The sequence below is a fragment of the Agelaius phoeniceus genome, chromosome 1 (assembly GCF_051311805.1).
Source record: "Agelaius phoeniceus isolate bAgePho1 chromosome 1, bAgePho1.hap1, whole genome shotgun sequence".
In the NCBI taxonomy this organism is placed as follows: Eukaryota; Metazoa; Chordata; class Aves; order Passeriformes; family Icteridae; genus Agelaius; species Agelaius phoeniceus.
In genome coordinates this window covers 55941604-55966335 of record NC_135265.1, presented here as the reverse complement: position 1 = coordinate 55966335, position 24732 = coordinate 55941604, and the positions used below count along the sequence as shown (strand labels likewise).

At 40.8% G+C, this 24732-nt stretch overlaps 1 protein-coding gene across 2 annotated transcripts in view; it reads right to left on the bottom strand.

The window, feature by feature from the left end:
- The window catches only part of ITGA9 (integrin subunit alpha 9), a 238781-nt gene that overhangs the window by 206314 nt on the left and 7735 nt on the right, over positions 1-24732 (bottom strand). For both annotated transcript variants that reach the window (XM_077179385.1, XM_054637200.2), the window contains exons 2-9: positions 23601-23728; positions 22275-22381; positions 16206-16329; positions 10107-10174; positions 7734-7863; positions 6148-6233; positions 3494-3562; positions 393-530 (exon numbers count right to left, since the gene is read on the bottom strand). In XM_077179385.1, the coding sequence (XP_077035500.1) occupies positions 393-530; positions 3494-3562; positions 6148-6233; positions 7734-7863; positions 10107-10174; positions 16206-16329; positions 22275-22381; positions 23601-23728 (850 nt within the window). The remainder of the gene's footprint in view (positions 1-392; positions 531-3493; positions 3563-6147; positions 6234-7733; positions 7864-10106; positions 10175-16205; positions 16330-22274; positions 22382-23600; positions 23729-24732) is intronic.

Here is a 24732-nt window from a genome sequence, read left to right as displayed (position 1 = left end):
TCAATCCTAGATATTTGTGTTCCAATTTGTGTATCAGGTTTTAGTGACCACTCAAAACACAAAGGAAACTCAGTCAAAGCTGCTGACTCTTACTTGGCTTTGGCATCAAATCCACATAAAGCCACAAATGCCACCAAGTTTCAACATACAATCAGAGACTTTCTCAGATCTCCTTGAAAGATTTACAGGTCTGCGATGAATTTGGGCTGGCATCTGGCAAACTACAACACCAGATTAGTCTTCCTGTGACTTCATGGTTTGCTAGAGACATCCAGAGCCCCATTTATTTGAAACATCAAGTTTCACCATGCAGTGCTGGAAGGACATAAGCACTACCTTGCCAGGGACCCACACCCTCATCCCTTACCAAATCACCCCCTGTACATACTCACATTTCCTCTGTTGATATAGACTGTGACTTGACCCTCATCTCTGATCTCAGAAAACAAAGGTGCTCCAACCAGCAGGTCTGACAAACCATCAGAATTCAGGTCAACTGCACATAAGGAGGAGCCAAAGTAAGAGCCCATCTGTAACCAAGTTGAGTCACAACAAAGCATTCAGTATCTGCCCACACACAGCAGGAAATCATATAGGCGTGGTTTTTGTTTGACTTGGTTATTCTTTTAATTTCACATGATGATTTGCAGCTTTATCACTCCCAAGAGAAAGCTTTAGGAATAATTCTGGCAGAAATGAAAACACTTTCCTATAACAGTGCATCAAGCCTGGATGTTTTACCAACAGAATAGAAGTTATACATTGGGACATACTTAAGTGAGACAATTAAAGAGCTTTCTTAGACTAGCTTTTGCTTGTCAAATGCTTAAAACTAGGAAGGGGTAAAATGAGTTTTCCAAACCAGACCTGGACAGTGATTATTCATGCCTAGTGCCAAAGTTCCTTGAAGTTGATCTGGGGATAACTTAAAGAAATAATGAAAGAAAAAAAGAAGAACAGGCAAGAGGTCATGAAAACTGGTATCTAAAATTACCTCTTGATTACAGACTATCCTTCCCTATTCTATTTGTATTTATTTGTATAAATCACTGTCAAAAGGCATACTGGTTGTGGGTCACAATCATTGCCTTTCCTCTCATGTACAGGCAGGTAAGTTGAAATAGAAACAAAGGCTTTCAATAAAAGCGTTTCAGTTGATACAGAACAAATGTAAACCACTTTCAATTTCCACTTATTGTTTGATAAACTTAATTGCTTAAAATAAAGAAATACATTAATTTCACTTCATGATTTTTTTTTAATATGGGTGAACATTGATGACTATCTCCCAGCCAGAACCCACATTACAAATTTCAAAACACATTTAAACACAGGAAGGAGACCAAAGGCAAGAATGATGTTTCACCCTTATTTCATTCACTTCTGCTAAAGTAAGATAAGGCATACCCTTTGAAACCAACTACAAACTATAGCCCCAAAATTAAAAGCTGCTTCAGCAGGAAACTGGGGAAGATGCCACTTCATATTTGAAACTGAGTGCTGTTTTTACAAAGTAGGAAAATCTGAGGTTAAAGCAATAATTATTTATGTTCTTGAATGCTTTTGCATTCCTCATAGCAGATGCTTGACCTCCATGCCTTTCAGTTAACATTCATGAACCTAAACTATTGGACATGTTAGAAGATGGGCAGCAGCAACTCTATTCTATGCAGTCTGTAAGATTTAAAAGTTGCTAAATATATAATGCAATGGTGATTGAAGAATAGCATTTTAGTTTGTTAATGCAGATTTTTATGCTTCTGTGGGTTAAAAGTCAGACCTCAAATATTATTTCATTCCAGTTATTTTGTAACTTAAGTTCCCTTGTGGATTTTTTATTTATTTTTTTAATCCAAAAAGGTTTTAAAAGAAATTTCTCATGAGTAGATTTCTCATGGGTAAGGAACAAAAGTTATGAAAAGCATTTTATTATGTATTCAGGCAGTTTTCAGGAAAAAGCTATTATTTACTTAACTGTAACATGGTATGTCTGCAGCGTGGGTGAGTTCACAGTGTTCACAGTTCAGGTAAGAAACTGAAGTTTGCAAGCTTAACATCTGTAACAAGGTACTGATTTTTCTTTTTTTGTTTGCATTTGATTTCCTAGTTCAGCCTCCATTAATAAAAAAAGAAGGAAGAAACTGGCCTGCTGTTCATATCTGCCTACCAAGAACGTCAGAGCAATGAACTTTCACACCACTGGGGAGGATGTAGCATTTTATGAGAGCTCATTGCTGTGAGCTCTCCAAGCAGTGCTCATTGCTGAGCAGGTCTGGTTTTGCTTCTACCACAAAACAAAAGAAAAAAACAACAACCAAACAAAAAAGTGATTTAGCACAGCCTTCTTTTTAAAATAAAATTCTCATTTGGATTTTAGAGAATTTATAGAAGATGCTAATGAAAAAGAGCCCTAGAAGTACTTGAATGATGTAAATACTTGATTAGTTAAGTTACGTATAAGAGTAAAGCAATTAAATTGAAAAGGAAAAAGTTTTGGCTAAGACCTGGAAGCTTTCTGAGGGCTCTGTTTATTAGGTTCATGAATAGTCAGAAGCACATCCTTAGAAACATTTAAAACTCAACAGGGAAAGAAATTAACAGGAAGCAATCAAACACAGGAGATGCCCTGGATGAACTGGGAGGTCTTTTCCTTTCAAGATGTCTGTAATTCTGCTAGTGCAGAGAAAGTAAAATTTTGGAGAGGTCCTAAAATACAAGTCACACCACGCACCTAAACATGCTTGTGGTTTGTTTAATTAAATTTATTTAATTAAATTCAGTAAATTAGCATCCCTTATTCCAGGCCAGTTTTTAAATACTGCAACTGTGTCTTGCTGGGAAAAAAATAACAAGTTATAGTAACACTCTAACTTGAGGATACAAGTAAACACTTTAGCTCTTCCTGAGGGCAGCAGGTCTTCCCAGAGCCAAAAGCCTCCAGAAACATTTTTTTTTTTTTTTTATTTCTTATCCTTCCAGAAGAACACAGGAGACCCCAGATAAGAGGTATCATTTAATCACTAAGTTATTTCTAAATAAAGCATTTTTTGTTGTTACCTATAGCTAGACATACTGCCCATTTTGTTTTTCCTGCAATACAGCTCCAGTAAGCCCTCAAATGAAGAACACAAGCCGTTCCCCATTCAAACACAGCACCACAGTGGAGAAGCTAGATCCCACTAACATACACTAAATTTCCCACATCTCAGAGGTACTGCTACAGTCACATAAAACGAAAGAGAACCACTATTACAATTTTCAGCAAGACCTTCAATTTCAGTCACATGGACATTGAGCAGACATTGCAGTCATGACTGCTACTGAAGAAATGGCATACAGCTGATCCGTAAAATAGGTTTAGCTCTTCTGGGAGGGTTTGCTGGACAACTTATGAAGGAGTGGAATGAAAATGATGCTCCGGGATGACTCTGCCATTATTTCTGACCCCCTCTACCCCCCTCCTAGTAGAAAACACACATATATAAATACTCACCTTTTTTCCTGAAGCCTGAAAAATCTTTATTAGAGAGCCTGATTGTCTGTCTGTTCTGAAAATATAAACCTGAAAGGTGAAAAAAGAAAAAAAGTTTACCAATACTAACTATGAAGCACTTGTGCTTTCTAAATAATATCTAAATCATGATCATGACTATTGCTAGGATCTACTTCATGACCACTTTACTGGTCAGTCTTCTTTTAAAAGATGACACAGAGTTCTCCACTGTCCTGAAAAATCACAGGCTTGTCATAAGAAACACTGGAATATTATCTTGTTGCCTACTTTTTTTGATTCACTTATGTATATGCACATGTGTGCACTTAAAAGCACCTAGCCGGGCAACTTTACAACTCTCAAATAAGTGGCATCTGGAGACTGTCTGGAAATAAGTAGGGCAAAAGACTGAGAATGCATAACGCTCCTCCTCTTCCCTTATCTAGTGTTCCCTTATCAAGAAAATGTCCTGCACATACTGCATTGCAAACTGCATGATGCTTTGAACAGTGAGTGTAGAAATCCCAATCAGACCACCCACAAAAATTTCCACTGTTTCTGTCTGAAGCAATTTTTAAATCAGAAAACTATTCAAATACAGCCTATTCATTGCTCATTTCCACAGGAGAAACTGTTGATCTGGAATCCTCAGGGATAAAAGTACTGATGATTCAAGTTCAAGAACATGTCTTGTACCAAAATTTCAGATGGGAAGTACATGGCTTGTAGAAAGGGATTCCCTTCAACAGAAAGACTGGTTCAGTCAGTCTTTGGGACTCCTGTGGTGTTTGACAGACTCCCTCCTAGAAGGTGCTCACACACTTTGTGGGACAGAAGATCTCCTACTTCCAAGGCCATGTGGAAGAGCCAAACACTGGAATGTGGTGAGTTATTAACAGGTGGTGAGACAGAGTTCAAAGCTGTTTTCAGTCAAGAACACAGCACAGGTTTACTGTGGACAATTGCTCTATACTGGGCAAACAGGACTCCCTGGCTCATGCAGTGGCATGTTTAGCACCAACAGCGTGTTGCCAGGTGTCTCAACTCCAAACCCAATCTTAAATAATGACAATCTTTGTGACTTTGGAGAAATTACCCAGTCTCATTAAGAATCTTGGCTTTAATTTAAGTGAAGAGGTGTGACAATGCTAATCACTTTCTATCAGAGAAGTGGAAAAGATCAGCTTATTAGAGTACTTGGAAAGCACAACAGGACTGCTCATTGTAATGTTCTGTATTCAGCACTTCTTGCTGACACTTTGCCATGTGTTCCTGCTACCCACATCCCATGCCAAGGGACAATAATGTAAGCTTTAGAGACTGGAGCAGTAGTCATAAAACTACAGAGCCAGCTTCTTTCTTGTGGCTCTCTTGATAGCAGGTGTGTTTCCACACCCTCCTCCTTGTAGAGAAATTAAATTTGTTCCACAGAAAAAACAGCTTGGAAGGAAGGTGCACTGTAGCAGCCATAACAGAACACCTGGGATAAGGAAGCTATGTCTTTCTCATGCAGATGTCTTCTCAGTAGCAACTGTGATGCTGCTGTGATACTGTACACCCTAGTCATGCCAGATCAGGCATAAGTACCAAGTTAACCTTCTACTTTTATCCCATTTCCTCCCCTTGCACTGCTCCCCCAGGACATGGTCACTATCAAAAATAATCTGCCTGAACAGGATAGTGTTCCTGGTAGTGAAGACTTCTCACAGCATGATTCAGCTACAACTCATGTCACTAAAGAGCATGAGAGTCAAAGGTAGGAAGATGGAAGGGGGCTGCAGGATATCTTCTGCTCAAGCAAGTAGTGACAGGAATGCCCCAAAAGGATTGCATTTTGAAGAAAGAGAGACAAAAGCAGATCCTTTACATTCCTTGTCTCCCTCTCCGCACTCCCACTTTTTCCACCTTTTGTTTAGAAGAGTCTAAGAGGCCACAGTGCTCACCCTCAACCAGCTTCTCCAACAGCACGTGGATACTCAGCACAGGAGAACCAGGCTTGCCTAACTCACTAGCCATTTCCATCTAGCCATTCACTTCTTTACATCTTTGAGACATTGAACCCATATATGCCCATAGGAAGATTTTTTTTGTTTCCTTCCTTCTTAAGAGACTATCACCAAGATTTCTAAGTATAGCTGGCAAAAACCCAGACTTAATGCACTAAACATCAAAGTATTATGAAGCTTAAAAATGGCAACAAATCACCTAATCTCATTCTACTAGAGATGTTATCTTGAAGTAAATACTGAAATAGTCAAATGTGTGAATAAAAGAAGCAGAAGACAAATTCTCTTTTAAAAGTATTTTCATTTCTAGGAAAGTTTTAAGTAATACCTAAACCTAAACAAAAGTAGTGTGAAAGAGATCTTGTCTGTGTCTCATTAAAATGAGTATTGTAAGGACTGGGTGGGAAAGAGAGGGAAGAAGGGCAAAGGATACGATGTATCAGGAAGGACTGGTTGAGAAAATCTGACAGCTTCACCAAACTACCTCATCTCTCCCTTGCTCAGTGCTCAAAACTACCCTGCAGACAAAAAATTCTTGTCTTCTCATACACGTTAGAACTGAATCAGTATTACATTACTGAATCAGTATTACTACATTACATGCAGTGTTGCATCCAACCCACATTACTGTTTGATAAAGAGCCACACCTTTCCGATGCCTCCATCCTGGGGAGCTCCTCCTACAATGTCAGTCGTAGTCGGCTGAGAGAAATGACCTGCTGTCACCGCATATCCTGAGTAGTAAATGAAATAAATAAATAACTGTGACAGGAAAACACATCAACCACACAGACCAGGCTTATAAGCTTCCTTGCTCCAGGGCTCTACTTAAGAGTTCAACAACCTTTCTGCTCAGGATGGACCAATATTCTGTTCAAAAGTTCATGGGGAAGGGAAATGAGAGTGCACCCTCCAGAACCCTTCCAAAAGCTGAGACAAGAAAGCCATGTGTGTGGAGATGACCAAGGGACACAAGGAGCTCATATTGGGAGCAGTTTGCCAACTGCAAGTCAAGAGAGGGAAGCAGTAAAACAGGGAAAGGCATACACAAAAAGAGAAAAACAATCATATGACCATGCAGAAAGTATCATGTCCAAGAGCAACAGTCCCACTTGGATCAGACAGGAGTGTCCTCCTTTGGCTAAAATCACTGCCCAGGAAGGCTTAGAAAATCATGTTCCTTTTTCGTTGGGGGAAACAGAAAAGGACATTAGGCAAAGAGAAGTCAATAGCTCAAAAAGATTTTTTCAAGGAAAGAAGAAAAATGGGACCATTATTCAAAGAAAAAAAAGTGTATTTGAAAGAAAAGGATGAAAGATTCAGCTTTATTTCATATATTAATATAATATATATTAAATAAAAATGAGTAGAGTAGCTTTCCTTCTAAGGCTCTTTTGTATTTGCCTTGCTCTTTTGCTACAAATTATGAGGCTCTCATCAACATAGTAAACCCTATAGTTCAAGCCTATCAGTGGCAAAACCTATTTATGTCTGCAAACAGGTAAACATTAACTCTTCATTTAGCTATCACCAAGCAGTATCTACAAAATTATGGTTTCTTAAATATTACCGGTTAAGGGGACAATGAGAGGTCAGTGCAAGTCAAACAGTATTAACCTGCTGAAATGCCTTCTAGGTCTCAACAGTCATAGGCACTTCAGATTAAGCGGAAGCCTTTAAATTAAGCATTTCAGGGACATTAGTTGGTTTTAGAGCAAGTAAAACCAATTGAGTTAAAGATGTACCTATATCCAAACCTTTCTCAACTTCCTTCAGTTGCCAATAACACATTTAGATTGTGTTATTTTTGTTGAAATAAATACATCTGCAATACAAATTCTGTAATTAGTTGTTGCACTCATTTTAAAGGCACATGTAAGCAGACATGCAGTTCAACTAGTAACAAATAATTTGCCTGTTACAGGGCAAAGGCAAGAATGTTAAGAAGCCCACCACAATCCAATGTGCTATTAAAATGCATTTTCTATATTAGTCCAAACAATTACAACAAAATGTGGGAGGAGGGTGCTAGAACAAGGAGAGAAAAACTGAGTATTTTGAATGTTTCTTTGCTTCCAGACAAGTACCATTTTAATTCAAATATTCTTCTTTTCACACTTTTTATAAAAATACATCACCATAGAAACAAACACTACCAACTTTATAGCATCAAAGCCTTGAAACACATTGTTGGACAATTTCCTATTCACAGTGAGCACTAGAGAGCTGCTTACCAAGGTATGTGTACCTCCTGGCTATCACAGCATCATCATTCAGCTTGTAGTATGTGTTGTCAGTGAGATTCAGTACTTTGACAGTTCCTGTCCAATAATAAGATCCTGGTGCCCCCATGATAACCAGCTCCTACAACAGGAAAAACGGAGGTGTGTGAGGAAAAGGGTAGGAGGAAAAAATAACAATCAAAACTTTACACATTAATAGAGAAGGGACAGGATATTTACTTAAAACACCAATAATAAGTCTATCTGTAACAACCTCCATTCTGTGTGCATTTGGACAGTATCCTTCCTTCTTCCCAAATCTGGTGGTCACTGCATATACCCTAGTGACAGACTGCCTTTTTATAGTCCACTTCTGCTCAGCGCTTCTGCTGCAACAGAAGACTTTCCTCAACCTTACTAACCATCAAGCTTATCCCTTACTAACCATCAAGTTTATCCCTGCTCCCTGATAATTCTCTGAAAAATCTCTCTACTTGCTGCCTTTCCCAAACATCCTTCAGACGACCCAGAGCCAGAAGTACTTCAGCCCACCCAGAGCCCATCACTCAGCTACAGATCATGCCCTGATACTGGCTGACATGCTATACTAACCAAACATGATGGAAACAGCACAAAGGATTTTGATTTTACAACTGTGAAGCTAAACAGCTGCCATGCACTAAACAAGCAGGATGTGTGTTATATCCTAGGTGGAACATTTTGCCCAGCTCTGTTATCAGACACTCTGGTCTTTGGGAGACAACCTGAATATAAGAGTCATCAGAGCATCATAAAATGGCTTGGGAGCATTAGACAACCAGACTGACTTAACATTTTGAAAGACCATAGAAATCAGGCACAGTTTCATCCAGCATTCAAAGGTAGATGGTCATGAATAGTATTTTTGAGTCAAAATCCACAGTACATTTACATTCAAGAGAAATTCACAAAATGTTGTCCCAAAACGTCCAGCATCCTTGCAGAAAAACCTTGCTCCTGGATGTAGTTTTAAATACCTCCAGCAAGGGACCAAATTAAGCCTGCGGAGCATTAACCCCAGGAAGTTCTCCATCCCCCAAGAAGACATGTGAACAGCTGCTTTCCTCACATCTCCATTCAATGCAAAGCCATGGGTGGACTCCATCCTTGTAGGAAATTGCTATCATATCCGAGTCCCCTTCAGGTGACCAGTTCCAGCTAGGGGGAGATGTAAAACAAGGGATTCTCCTAACACGACTACAGGAACAGGAATACAAAACCAACCAAAGAGCAGCTTAGAAATAGCTTTTTCCTTGTAATGGGCCATACCTGTCAGATCACTTACTGACAGGAAAAACTACCATCCACAGCACTGAATACAGGATAGAGGATCTCCTGTTTGACCCAAAAGGCCATTTATCTGCATTTCCTGCTGCCATCACACTGATGTGATAAAAGTTCAAAGGTATCTTTTGAACTAGGGTAGCAAAGGAAAATTTAAGCCTGGGAACAGAATCAGGCTGGGGAGAGCAGAAAAGTCAGGAAACAGCTGTTGCTGGCTTAACATCCAGTTACCAGACAGTGCCCTTGTGGCAACAGTGCCTGCCATCCCAGTTTACTGAAATGGCAAAAGGCAATTTCTGAAAGAGAAAACCTTTATTCTGTTCATATCAGTCTGGACAATACATTCTGTAGATCAGTGCCTATATATAATTAGGAGAGGGTATGTGTTCTTAAAAAATTTAAAATAAAACCAAAACACACAAGTGAAAAAGGCACAACCCTGAAACATTAACAAAAGAAAAAAATCCAAGCATAAGGGAACAAATTAATTCTTGACAAAACTGGAACATGGCTGATAGACTTCTGTCCAGAAAAGAACCTTGTCAAGTATTTAGAACAACTGTGGTGTGTATATTCTACCACAATTTTTTTCTCCATCTTGCTGCTACAAAGAACTGTACCAGAACTGAATAAAACTGTTTATCTTCTGTATGTATGTGCATCATATTCATGCACATGTACACATACATAAACAAAATTATTCAAAAAAGACTTTTACATCATCACTTACAGTAAAGAGCTAATGACAGACAGAGAAATACCTCTATGCAAGTTTTGGGATATACATAATAAGAATATTCCCTGAAGACATTTCCAGAGTCAATTCATTTATACTTGTCCACAGACCTTGAGAGACACATGCACATATGTATGAACCACTGTACAGTCACTGTGCAAGAAACAGACACCTGAGAAACTAAACAAGGCAAAGGAGTGTTTGCTGGCAGGAAGGGACCATTCTCAGCATTCAACCCATTGTCCAAGCCATACTTGGGAATCTCCTCCTGGGACATGCAACAGGAGAGCCACTTACCCACCCCAAGCTTTCCATGCACGGCTCACCTTGGTGAAGAAGCCTGCGATCCCTGCCTGGCATGAACCATGCTCCTCCCCATACTTCTTCTTGTACTCTGGATGGAAGAAGGGAAGAAAACAAACTGTGGTCATCCCTGGCACAGCACACACTCTTCAGCTGAGCCACCTATGTTTCTACTCACACAGCCTGGAGAGACACCAGCATGCAGGGCTCCTGGGTTTTCAGTGGAACAGCCACCAAGATGCAGCATGCAGCATACCCACCCACATCAGGGAGTATTGCAAGGAGCCAGCTGGGGAGGGAGGCCAGCATGCCCCTACAGAGATGCTAAACAAGCAGTGCCACAGCAGCATGAAAAGACCAGCAGCATCACTCCAGTAAAGATGCATTAGAGGAGGCCATCTGTAGCAGATCCCCACAGCTCAGAAGGGGGGAGCAAAAGTGATGCACATCCCTGTGTGCCACAGACTGTGCTCTAGGAGGTTTAACTCTCAGGCCCATTACCTCAGAGAAATAAAGTGATATTCCCCTAAAATGACAGTCATCAAAGTGCCCAGAAGCATTTCTGGTGAGGATGCTTCAGGACACAAGTTCCAGGAAGAAAACAGTGACTGAGGAAAAGACATGTGTTTCTACTGGATCAGACAAGAGTCTCTTTTGCAGGATACTGCTTTTCATGGCCATGTGCTTAGAGCTCCCAGTTCACAGGGAACCCAACCAGCACCCTACAGCTTTTGTTTATGGATTTTACATAGCAATCATTTGCCGTCTCAAACCTGAGGCATTTTTACTTTATCTTTTTGATGATGAGAAAATAAATATTTCTAGGAATACATTAAGTTCACGGTGAGGAGCAGGAAAAAGAGAAAAAAAAGAAAATCACTTTCCACCCCACCCTAATTCAAATATTTTCATCTTGGAAGTATTTGAAACTTACAGCTGGACCAGAGCCTTTCCAGTTTTTTTCCAGAGCATTATTTTCAAATATCTACCATACTATCACTACTTCCTGTATATTGCAGTAATTCATGTTCAGAAACAATTTAACACATAACCTGATAACTGTGAAACTTTTTTATACTTTTTTTTTATTTTAAGCTTCATTAATTATAATGAAATTGATGAGCAAACTGCCTCTGGAACCAAGCAAGTTCCTTTGGAGTTGCATTTTGTCTTATTGAAGATCAGAAGGAATTAATTATAAAAAATGCTGCCTTCTTGCAAAATATTTTATGTAGACATATGTACACACACACACACACCATCCTCCCTTTTGTACTACAGAGAGCCTCTTCCTAACATCATAAAGATTTTCAGAATTTCAGACATTTGCTGAGGTCATACCAGTTGCACAGGGAGAAGTTCAGCTGGAGACACCATGCAGAATAGAGACTTGATCCACAAATTACAGTCCAAATGCCCAACACTCTTGGCCAAGGTAGGGTCCTGCCAATGTGATGTGCATCCCAGCAGACCAGAAGCACAGCTGGGTCTCCTAATGATAACCCATGTGAAATGACAATTTCACTGAGAACTGAAGCCCATATTAGCCCATAACTATTCAGCGAGTGTTGGGGTTCTGAACTGCTACCTCTCCACATACAGATTCTCCAGTACTTGCCTGGGGAAAAATATTTTTTTATCAATGTGAACATTTTTTTCATTAAGAGAGACAAGGAGAAGAGATTTCTCCCACCAGCATTTCCTGAAAAATAATTCTGTGCATGTCCTAAAAGCCATGCATTCACTACAGCAAGATCCCCACCCTTGCATGATGCAATGAGGAAGGTCAAAGCCCATTCAGAATTAAATCTGGTGAAAGATATTAAAGGTAACAAGAAGGGCTTCTTCAGATACATCAACAACAAAAGGGTACTAAAGAAAATGTAGGTTCCACTGCTGAGTGGAAACAGGGACCCCTTGCAAGAGAAATTGCAGAGAAGGCTGAAATATTGAATGGCTTCTTTGGTTGCCCATAATGGCAACCCAAAAGTCTGGGGTGACATTTGCTTTCTTCCTGTCTTCAGGCTCTATTTGCTTCAGTCTTCAATGCCAAGGCCATGATATTTCACAAGTGCAAATGTAAGCATGGAGGCCCAAACACCTCAGACATCAGAGCTGTTTGAGAATTTAAAGCTCTAGTGACACAGAGAAGAGATCAGCACACCGATTTTGGGAAGAATCAAGAGAGATATAGTCCTCTCCAACAAGCCAGCAGCCCAGTACAGACAGACACTGGGCTCCTGGATTTCTGCCTAACCCTTTCAGCACAAAACTACCCCTTCTTATCTGCTCCCCTAACTCCCATCTGCAGTGATGTACACCTGACTCCACATCCAAGCAATATCCTTTCCATCCATGTATCCACGGCCAAGGGGTGCCAGTCATCCTAGATGGTCACATCCCAGCCTCATAGACCTCTGTCTGCTCCCTAGAGCCACTCTGCCTCTCCCAAACAATAGATGAGCTCAAAAAGGGATGAAACCAAGAAGAAACCAAGATTGCTTCTACCTCACCTCCACTTCAGTGCGTGGTAGCGACACATGTCACTCATACAACATAGCCAGCCAGCCAGCCATGAAGTAAAGCAACCAACTAGATGGAAATTGTGCAGTTATTGTATCAGCTCACAGTTTTTGTATGCCTGAATAACAACCTTTGCAGGACATTAAATTTATTTGTTTTCACATAGCTCCAGGCAATAACTGCAATCAAGGGCAAATTTGTTATTTCTACACTTCTTTATTCTTTCTTGTCTCCCTGCCGACTGCTGTGCATTCCTGATTACAGAGACTGCAAGCCATGAAACTGCTGCAGCAACAGCTGACAGCAAAGCAGCATGATAAGGTTGAGTCTGGAGGAGGTTGCAGCCTGTGCAACTTCGAAGATGTGCCATGAATAATACATACAGGGAAAAAGAGAAGAAGATGGCATTGGTTTGCAGCCAGGATGATCTCAGGTTACAAGAAAAGTGAGATGGAGGATGGAGTAATTGCATACAACAACACACAAGGAAAAAGAATAAGCTTTGATGTGCAACAATTCTGAAGGTAAATTCCCCCGAACTTTTTCTTTGAACAAAACTCTCTGCCAGTCTCTAAGCAAAATTGAATGCCATAACATAAACTAAGCTACAGAGTACAATAAAATAATCTATCATCCTCAAAGATGTAAAATATCACATGCGCCGAAAGCTTTTTGTTTCCTATATTACAGTGTTTCACTACTCTAGGAAGAAACAGTAGTAATCTTTCTGACCTAGCATTGTGATACTGAGTTGCCACCACAAAGCAGGGATGTTTTGATGGCTCCCAGAAAACCAAATCTGGTTTGGACCCGTGGGAAAAATTACTTTTTGTTTTGGATGCAAGGAATATGAGCATGTGCTGTTCCCCTTACTTACTAACCAAAGGGATCATCAGTCTTCCCCACTTCCACCATCAATTCCTACCACAGAGGAGTAGGAAACCATTCCAGCTCTCCTCATCAGCTGGACTGCCTCTCACAGTACACACAACCATCCTTTTTTGTAAACTGAATGCATTGGGGGAATGAAGAGGCAGCTCCCTTCTTTGGAAAGCCATTTAAACTATGGGAAAAATAATCAACTGAAAGTATTACCTGAAAGACTGTGGCCCCATAAAGCAGCTATACCACATCCAGCCCATCTAAACCAGATTAGTTCCTACTCAGAGAGATTGCATTTCACTATTAAGTTTGTTGCTGTGTTCTAATTATCTCTCAATTCCAGACTTCTGTCAGCCCTTTCAGGGAAGACAGGCAAGAATAAAATGGATTGAGACTACTATGCTGTTGCACCAGTGCCATCTAGTCAGGAAATTTCCATTTTCTCCGTGGATGGACACTGATGTGCACTCAGCTGGCCTGCACTCTTCACCTGTTGAGGCTTATCATCTTATCTGCACTAAAAACAAGGCTTCTGGAAGCAGGCACACTACTGTCTACCCCTATTTGCACATGGCGAGATCCAGAGAAGGTTGAGACACTGGAATCTTGGTGGGCAAAGGCATCTGTCCTAGTGCAGAGTTTGCAGCCACAGGTCTGGCAGCCTCCCAGCAATGGCCACAAAGGCTGTCAGTGCAAAAGCACTTCAGACTCGATGCCTTGCAGTAGCCATTTATCAGTGTCAGTGGAGGAAAATTATTCTGCTCCTTCCAGAAAGTGAAGGAAAAAAAGTTACAAGGATGACTGCAAACTTATTTCACAGCAAACCTTAAACAATGAACTCCTTCCTCCGTGTGATATACCACAGCTATCTCTCTTGGAGCTTGTTTTATTGAAATTTAAAGAATCGGGAGTAAACAAATGCAGCCATTCCTTGTGACACTGTGATTTCATGTCTGATGTGGCAGGGGGCTGTGGAAATCAGTCCCAAACTTTCAATTTTCACCTTACTATGCAGTGAAATTAAGCCAGCATAGTACTGCATCAACCCTGCCAACTTTCCACTGGCTGCTCTACGTGTACTAGGCCCACACATTTCTATTTTTTAGCAATTCCTGGCAAATATCCTGTCAGATTAACAGCAGTTTTACTCCAAAAACATGACGCATAGATAAACACAAGTGATTCTTCTCTTCCAGAAACCACATCCCCACAATGGCTTCAGGCAGTGCAGGAGCAGTAACAAAGGCTCAGAGGGAGCCCCATTGGCATTCCTGCATGTGCACAATGTCCATAAAGTTAATATCAGATGATTTGCAGTGTATAACATCAGTGAGAGGCCTTATCCTGATTTTGCTGACACTAACAAGGAGGGCAGAGAGGCAAGGAAGGACAAATACAGTAGAACAGTACCCACTACAGGAAGGCTTACATAGCTTTTATGTACTCTGCTGCACAACAGCTAGCATGGCTGGTACAAGTCCCTCAAAACTTCTCACATATCAAATAATGACCAATTTCAGGGCAGGAAAACATCAATGCACAAGTATATGCCATCTCCAAAAGGTGTGTAGGTTTGCAATGGCAGATTCCAAAGCAAAGCCCAGAGGAAGGTGAGGAGCCACCTCAGAACAGTGAGCATGAAATGGGCACACTTCTGTCACAGCCCTGGCTTTACAGGCCACCGAGCTCAGACCTGGCCGCTCAATAGCAACAGAGAAACTTGCCAGGACATTCACTGCCTTATCCCTCTCCAATTTACTAATGCCGGCAGCAAGCCTGCTGCTGGCTGCTGCCAGCTACAGACAGGAGGGCAAACGCTTAAAAGCAAAGAAGTAAAATCAGAGGTCTTGCCCACAACAAACCCTGCTGTATTTTGTCCTCCAAACTCGCCCACTTCCTCAGGCTCCTAGAATGAAGAAATGAAAGAAAGGAGGAAGCAAGGATGCTTTCCCCAAAACATTCCTCTCAAGGCCAAGAATCTTAGGATACCATATCTTCTACCTAACAGTACATTTGTGCCTCTTATTCAGTTAATTGCTTTTGGCCAAGGAGATTCTATCTTCTGAAGTCTTTTAAAAATGGAAACATGATGTAAAAGTTTCACATGCACTAGAGAAGGAGAAATTAAAATGATGGCACGTGGGATTTGGTGCAGAACCAAAAGGTACAGCCATCCATGGCTCAGAGCTGAAGCCATCCCTCTGTATCCACCTCAAACCCAGACCTTAACACAGCAGCAATTTAATATAAATTGTTGCAAAGTACCCCAAAGTGAGGAAAGCAACCCTCCTCCCTGTCCCACATCCCAATCTTCTGATAAATGACAATATAAAAATGGAAGTGTTTCCATAAGATAGGCAAATTGGTTCATGATTGCAACATAATTGAGGATTTTTATTTCATGTCACAGTGAAGCACAAAAGGCCAAACTCATAGCAGTATCTTCTTATTATTTACCTAAGGGGAGAGCTGCTGCCTCAAAACACAATTCAGAAACTTTCTATTCCTCCAGTAAAGTGCAACCATGCACTTTACCAGCCACAGAATCCAGTCATTGTGCTATTCTGCCAAGTTCATCCAAAACCCAACCACCACCACAGCTGGGCCACGAGGCAGTCACAGGTTTAAAAGAAAAAAAAATCAGTACTGAAAGTTACTGTATTCTTAGAAGCATAGCAAGGGACATTATAAGCTCCACTTCTGGCCTGACTCCTTACCTTCATAGCAGGGCAAGAGCTTCCTCCCTTTGGACTGCAGGTCAGGAGGAATGATGTTGCAGAAGCCATGGGGCAAGATGTACTCTGTCTCATAGTAGATGTTTTTCCAACGGTGTGCACATGCCTAAACAGATCATATAACATGGGTTACTGGCCCAGAGTCAGAGGAGATCACTCTGACCAAGGCAAAGCATGCATGAATAGGACCACTCAGCATCACCTTCACCCCAGAAATCCACTGTACTCTCCTTACATTCCACTGTTTCTGAAGTATCTTTTCATTGTTACCTTCTGCAGCTCAGGACATTGTCTGACCTGGCAGCTCAGATCTCGGCCTTCACATGTGTATAACTAGGAAAACAAGAAGTCTCAGAGCCTATGCTGGAAATTTCAAAATCTCTGACTGTGCATGAATCCTTGCAGACAGCAAAGCTTTTCTAACTAAAGATGCATGAACAGAACCCAGCAAAAGATGAAAAACAGGAATAAAGACACTGAGAATACTCAGAAGGTTAAATATAATGCACCAAATAATGCATTTGTGAGTCAAAGGTTGGTTTCCACTGGGAAAGGCAGCTCTGTGCTCTGGTGACAGATGTGCTGAGCCTTGCTTACTGGTAGTGAATTTAATTGAAAATACCAAGAACTTTGTAACAACAAGAGTGGCAACTTTAGCCAAGGTGCAGACAAGCTGCAGAGCTTTATCGTGAAGAATGAGATCATCCTGAAAAACAGGACTCACCAGACACTTGCTCAGTACAACTGCCACACACAGGCACACATGCAAGCAATGTAGAGCCTGGTTCACAACTTCTCAGAACCCATTTGCTCCAAAAACTAACACTGCATTGCTGCCAGCCAAACCACAAGTTGGCTTCTGCTCAGGATTTATTTGGAATAAAAGAAAAGGAAATGTGAAACAACAATGGCTTTGAACTTAGCACATGCCAGACCATATCTCCAGCTGGTCTGAGTCTACACTTAAGTCACTGTAGATGTGTCAATTTATATCATTTAAGGCTTAACTCCATGCCAACAGACCAAGCCTCTATGCTACAAATCATCTACTCCACATGCCTTTGTCTTTTCTTGGACACTTTGCATCAATCCCCTTCACAAATCCCATATTTGACTCCATCCTCCCCAGATGAGATACCCTTTGTCTTTCATTTCTATGTGCTATCCCACTTTTCTGCTTCAGCACCTCAGAGCTGCCCATAGGAGCATCTCAACATTGTTAAAAATTATATCCACTCACAAAGCAGGCACAGCTGTGTCACCTCTCTGCTAAAGGACATGGGAAGTGTATTGGCCACTGAGAAGCTCAAAATTCAATCCAGCCACCAATAGATTTCAATATACTTATGTCCAGAAAGATATAAATAGGTAATACTACTCTCAAAGAGCAAAATCCATTGTGCAAAATCTGCTCTACTGTTAGCAGTGGTACATTTGATATTTATTGTTTTCCTAATTTCCTGTACCCAAAGAGAGGCACATATTTCCACACATGGCTATCGCTAGGGACAGTGAGGGGCTCTGGGGGCTACAGAAAGTTTTGCACCACACTGCACGCTGCAGGCTACCATCTGTGATGCAAAGAATCCTTCTGAGGGGACTCAGCTCACAAATGCATGTGAGAAGCACAATAAGGAGCAGCTTTGGAGACTCTTGGATGCACTTTGAGGAGGCTCAGTTATGATTTCCATCCCCACACACTACTCATTCAAAATTCAACAGCAACAGATAACCAACATGTGAAACACTCATTTTCAGCAAACCAGGAAATAGCTTCTCTCCTGATGGATCTGTGAGCGCAAACAGGCACAACCCTTGCAAAGACAATGCCATAAATACACATACCATTACAGCAACAGAATCGTCAATCCCAACTCTGGATATAAACTCAAATGGAAACAGGCCAAAAGTATTTTTTAAAATTTTGGAAATATAAAGGATTGTGGTATTATAAATTCCTTGATATTTTATATTTCAGAAACTGCAAGACACTCACATAAATTAACCTACTAATTAATCTCTCTCAGAAGAGTACAAACAATGGAGTCAGGGAGAACAGCAGCATTTCATCACAAGCAGGTGGCTTTGCTCAGGACTGAGGTGCAGAAGCCAAGAAATATAAAACAATATAAGGAGAGGAAAAGCTGCTGCTGGGTAAGAGGTATGTTCAAAATCAACTAGAGGCTATGGGCTCAGTCTAGCAATTCTGGACACACTTAAACCAATCTGTTAAGTCTTGAGTTAATGACCACTTTTCTGTACCTTCATCACGATGTGATGAAGGGCACACTATAGATCATCCCTGACTGCCTTAATCTTCAAACCTTCAAGGCATGAACTTTCCTTGGTTACCTGAGTTAGTGCTTCCCCAGACTTCCTTGTGCCACTGCTACAGAATTTTACATTTTTACAATGGACAGGAGTCCAGCAGCTCCTCTTCCTCCTCAAAACTCATTTCTCTGTAGCCAGACAACCAGCACATTTGTCTCCCTACCACAACATATCTGATTTTGTTTTTTTCTGTCTTCTCAAAAGCATTTGAGTTGATTACAACAACTGTCACTGTATCATTCAATGTTGACAAGGCAAGGTGATGTGGCTACATGCTTCCTTCTCTGGCAGCAACAGCACATGTCTCAAGAGGTCTTTGGAACAGAAGTGAGTCACCTGAATTTGAGGCAATTGCAAACAACTGAAAACCTCTGCACCCTGTTTTTAGATGCAAGTTATAGGTAAGTTGATGCAAGTTATAGGTAAGTCCCTGTGCAATAAGGAAATCATCAGCATACTTTGGTGCTCAGCAGCTGCTGCTGGGGTACAGGTTCCAGCTCTACCACAGAACAGGGGAGAAATGATGCAAACGCTTGAAGCAAAATAAAATGCTTCTGAGCAAAGCAAGATGAGGTATCTATTGATGGCCAACACTGCAGTACTGCAATATAATGAATAGGCCATTTCAGAACTGCTGACACTTGGCTCTTTTGCACATTGTTGCAGCCACCAGCTTTGCTCCACAGGAAGAGCAACAGAATGACAGAAGTGGCAGGTATTTAGGAAGAGCAAGACTGAAGGATGTGGCTTATCTCCCAGTCACAATGCAACACCCCTGGTTCCTCTCCCAACAGACATAAAAGGAGGAATTTTGCTGTTTCAGTTTGGAAAGAGCAGGCAATCTCAGATGTATTATTGCAGTACTGAGATTAATGCAGACTGACTGATAGTGTATCCAAGGACAAGAAACTCTCATTCAATCTTACTCCTACATTTGTTTATAACCTCGCTGTTTGATGCTTTACTATTTAATCCATCACACAAACACCAAATTCTGGTTTAGAAACATTCTGGCACAATATGGGCTCAAACACAATCTACCTTTTACCAAACACCAACTAAAGCCCTCTGGCATGCTCCTCACCTTCCCTACTGCCCTGCTGCCATCGTAGCTTGTACTCTTATCAGGCAACTGGGGAAGGCTGATCAGAAAAAATTTAGGCCACTAAGCAGCTACAAAACAAAAGCATCAACTTCTTTATACAACCCACAATTAAACTGTGTGACTAGTTTAACACAGAATCCCAAGAGCATGAATATTTCACACAGGCAATTACATTTGTTTATGGAAAAAAAAAAAAAAACAACAATCCACCCAGGGCTACTGACCAGAAAGATATTACTCTGCTTAAAGGAATTCCTGGAGGGGATGCAGTAAATATAGCTGCAATGTCTGACAATATAAACTCTACACATTCCTAACTAAAGAAACACACTCATGTTATCTAGCAATTAAAAAAAAAAATTGGCAAATACAGCTATGAACACATATTCAGACACATCTTCTCAGAAAACCAGTTTTTCAAATGGGCCTCAAAGAAAAGCTACATTTTAAAGAAATGCTAATCCTTAAAATTAGAAGAGCACATGTATGGAAAACCATCTGTGGAAAAATCACAAATCTTTTTCAGTAAAAATTCTCAAAACAGAGAGCAACAGTGGCCTGAAACATCCAGGTAATTTCCTTCCACAAAGGAATCTGTATGCATTCAATTCAGTCTCTGTTTACACACAGATGTGCACAGATGTATAATTAGTAGTTTAAGACTTTGGTGATAAATAATAATGAGAATTATATCATTAAATATTCTCCGGCATCTGGACATGGTGAGGGGTGAGGGGCAGCATAATCTTGTCAGAGCCCTGGATCAAGATTTTTTTAAATCAGTGTCACTTGTGGAGACATTTTACCACCCTAACCTGCAGTGAAACAAGCATACTACCAGCTGTGTATTTTACTTTACCTACATTTCACTTTTAACCTGCTTTATGTGTGAAATTTCTACCCCCTCAGACTAATGCAAGACCGCCCATGTCTCTCACCCTTGCAGCCTCCATTCAGCCAGGCAGCACCCACCTTGGCAGTTGCTTGGCCTTTTGCCCCACCAGCATTCCCTTCAATTACTGCTTCTCTCCAGGGAGACGACCCCTAAGCATCAGCTGCAACCTGTTTCCCTTTGAACCAAAATACACAAAATCCGCTATTCTTAAAATATAGTTTGGACAAGAAATTAAGAGCTGCCTAAAAATGTATTAACAACCTTCTAAAAATTAATTAGGATGAATGTCAGCCTGACAACTGGACAATGAAAAGGAAGTCTCTCAAGGGTAGTGTTATCCTGATAAATGCAAGTTACTCCTCAATTGTCACACAGAAGTGAGCACATACAGCACAGGATACACCCTGAAAATATGAATTGCATACACTAGCATGAATGCCTTGAATTAATTTTATCCTCTGTTGTATACGTTAACAGTGTATTTTATTTATGCCCCTCTTTCTCCCTTCCTCCTCTAGTCCTGAACATGTTTAAAACATCTAAGAAAAGTAAAGGTAGCCCCTATCACACTTACAAGGTATATACCAAGAGAAATGAGGCAAAAATAATCACAATACTGTGACAGAAAGGTATAAAACCTACCTGTTTGCCCACAGGGAAGTTGGTGCAAAAGGATTTGGGGCATAAGCACCTGTACCCTAAGCACATATTTTAAAAAAAGTCTTTGAGGGAAGCAGGTTTGTCCTCTTGCTTTTTACAGGTGATTGGTACAGTAATCACTGCACAAGATCTTTCTCACTAGCAGCTTTTTGACAGTTTGATGTTCCATACAAGGGCAGTCCTCTATATCATTGGAAAGATGGGGCCAACTGAAAGTTTCCTATTCACAAACAGTGCTGTTTAGAATTAGACTGCTGTCAAGGTTACCCTGATACAACCTTGATATTTGCCTTCCACATATAATATGCATAACACTTTGCTGCAAAATTCTTTTTATTTCTGTTAACTTCCGTACAGACACACTCAGGTAGACAGTCAGAACCCAACCATGGATGTATGTACAGACAATAAATGTAGAATCATAATGTAAAATACCCACGCATTCTAGAAAGGGTTTTGCCCAGGACTCTTTACATTATCACAGGAAAAGTTTCACAAAGAAATATTGCACATCCTACGGATCATATCTGCTCTCCTTGTCCTGTCTATTGTGCATAGTGACCCCACTGAAAACAGTAAGTCAATCCACACACAGTTAAGACATCTCTATCTGCAACTCTTCTACCTTCTCAATAAGAAATTATTATAGATAAATAAAAAATATGGCCACAAAGAGCAATTTACATTTTTCCTTGTAAATTTTCAGACGCAACTGATATGCTCAAGGAAAATGTATGCTTTCATATTTCCTACATAAACACAGGAAAACTACAAAAAGAACAAATTAGTAGAATACCTCCCAGACAAATTGTATTTATTCAGTTCAAAGATATAAATCCTCAGATTAGGAGGAAGTCCTTGGCTGACACAAGTCATGTGCGATGGCTTGGAATCCTCCCTCTATAAATCATGTTCTCTGGCTGGGGTTCACTTCTGCTTGAAGAAAGGGACTACAAAATCTGCTGCCTGGACTCTGTCAGTCACTGCCAACACAATCCGGATGTGCTTAGTCAGGCAGCAGCTACATTTTTAATGAGATCAAAGAATAGTATGGACTTACCAGCACACTTCCACCAGCCTTCGGCTGTCTAGCTAGGCTCACACCCATCCATTCATCATCTCTGTCTTCCTTACAGGTCTTTCCACAGAGCATGCCCCGAGAATTGCCTATAGAAAAAAAGGGAAAGGCAGCAAGGCAAGGAACATGAGTTTTAAATACCTACCAAAGAATCCTGACAAAAAATGAGATTTCCCATCAAACATTTGACAATGCTTTTCTTTCCCCCTGCATCCTGATTATTTTATTAGTTCTTGAATGCATTAACTGGGGCAATGTTCTCACTTCTAAGTGGCACCATACACATAAACAGCTGAGGACAGACCCTGTCCCCAGCAGCCAGCAGCTATCACACTGTGTTCACAGCTCTACTTAAATGAACCATCAAACCATTAAGTCAATGGGAGAGGTATCAGATTGCCTCCTGAATGCAATCTTGAAAATGAGATCAGGGGCACTTAAAAAAAAAAATGAGGCTGAGATCTATAGTCCTGTCAGGCAGCACTCATGAATCCATGACAACTTACAATCTGGTAGAGGACAAACCACTTAGCCAAAACGCTGTCTTAACACATCTAAACTTCATAAACAGAAATTCTACTTAGTGTAAGTACAAGATGAACAATGCCTTATTGTATAAAGGCAGAAAAAGCAACATGTCACCAAGAAAACTAAAATATTAAAATGCTTCATTCTTTACCATCATTATCCAGCAGGAAGTTTTAGATCATAATTTTACTTTAGGCCTCCACCTTCCCCTGCCTCAGACAGTTCATCAGAGTAACTGAAGTCAACCCTGATCCCATGCAATGGCATACAAGCAGTCTCACTGAGACCACTTTAATACAAAAAGTAAACCTAAGAAATTATTTGCTGTACTATGAGGGAACCCATAGATCACCACATTACCAATAACATCACATATCGTGAGCCTGTCACAGCATTGCCTGGGGTCACCTCATGCACTCTGACTTCAGCACTGCCTGGAGCAGGCAGTAGCACTCTAAAACACGTACATAGTCACCAACATGCTGAAAAGCCACACTGAAGCAGGTGAAAAAAAGACAGAAGCTCAGGTTTAGCAGGGAAAAGTCCACATTTACCTGAGCAAGCAAGGTCATTGAGAGGACACCAGCACCAGTGGGATCTTATTTTGTAATGCTGAAGAGAATACGACACTTTTGCTAAAGTGTTCAAAATCCATCAGGAAAGGCTGATGGCTGCCTCTCAATATTTTGGGGCCAATTTCAAGTTGGAAGAAGGACTGCTGGCCATGTGGTTTGGATTTTTTTGGTTGCCTCCTACTGTCCCAACATCATAACTACCCACCTCTCCCCATATCCAGTTCTGTGCATCTTCTGTCAGGGTTGGTATGAACTCGACATTTAAACACTGCTCCTGGGGACTGAACAGAGGTGCTGTATTTAGATTCTGCCTTGGGAGCACCAACCAAGACCCTGGAAACCAGAAACAAAGCAACAAGTGATTAATTTCAGAAGGAAAGGAAAAAAATCCACAAACACCACCAAGGCTCACATTGCTAGAGCTTCACTAGCAAAAACACTTTTCTCAGCAACCTTGTAAAACAATGACAATGATTCACAAACTGAAAACACCACACACAATAAAGGCAGTGCTGTGCTTCTTCACACCACTGTGCTTCTCCACAGTGAATGCTCAAATATTTTTAACAAATAAAATTTCCATTCGGATTGTACCACATTTAAAGTGACACACCCTCACCACACACCTTCCAAAAGCTTTTAGGATAGCATTAAGAGCACAACAGCATCTGCATCCATTTTTCCTCAGTTTTAGCTACATCAATCCAGAACTGATACACACAGCAGATAAAATCTGAACCTCCTGCTGGCTGCAGTCTTGCCAGGCAGCACAAGATTTGTAAGCTTGTTTAGAAAGTGGAGGCACCCCATTCTCAGAACATTTTATATAATTACATCTTGAATAAACAACAGCAAGAAATCAAACCAACAATACAAGCATATCTCTTCCACAATACATTGCTATCAACCAACATTCATCATTAAGGCTGTGAAGACTTTACCTGGACCTCACATGAGATCTAGTGTTTCTGGGAAGCACCAATGGCCTGCTCTGACCATAGGGTTACCCTCAAAAGAAAGATGGTCAGCATTTTTTAATCACTTGTGCTAGGATCTAGTTAAACTTATTTAACAACCAGGCTTCTATCTTCTTATGCCCTAAAGGATGCTTTTTGAGGAGGATTACAGGGGAAGCACAAGTATTTCACTGTCTCCTCATTAAAAGGACAATTTTTCTCAAGCAGTTGTGACCCCAGACCCGGGCAGGTGAGGAGGAAGAAGGAGGTTAAGCAGGAGGAGGGCAGCTCCAAGGAGAGCAGTGGGGAGCACCAAGTAGCTAAGTAACAGTTCTGCAATTCTCTTGTACTGTCATGCATGACAGATCTCCTGAAGGTAAA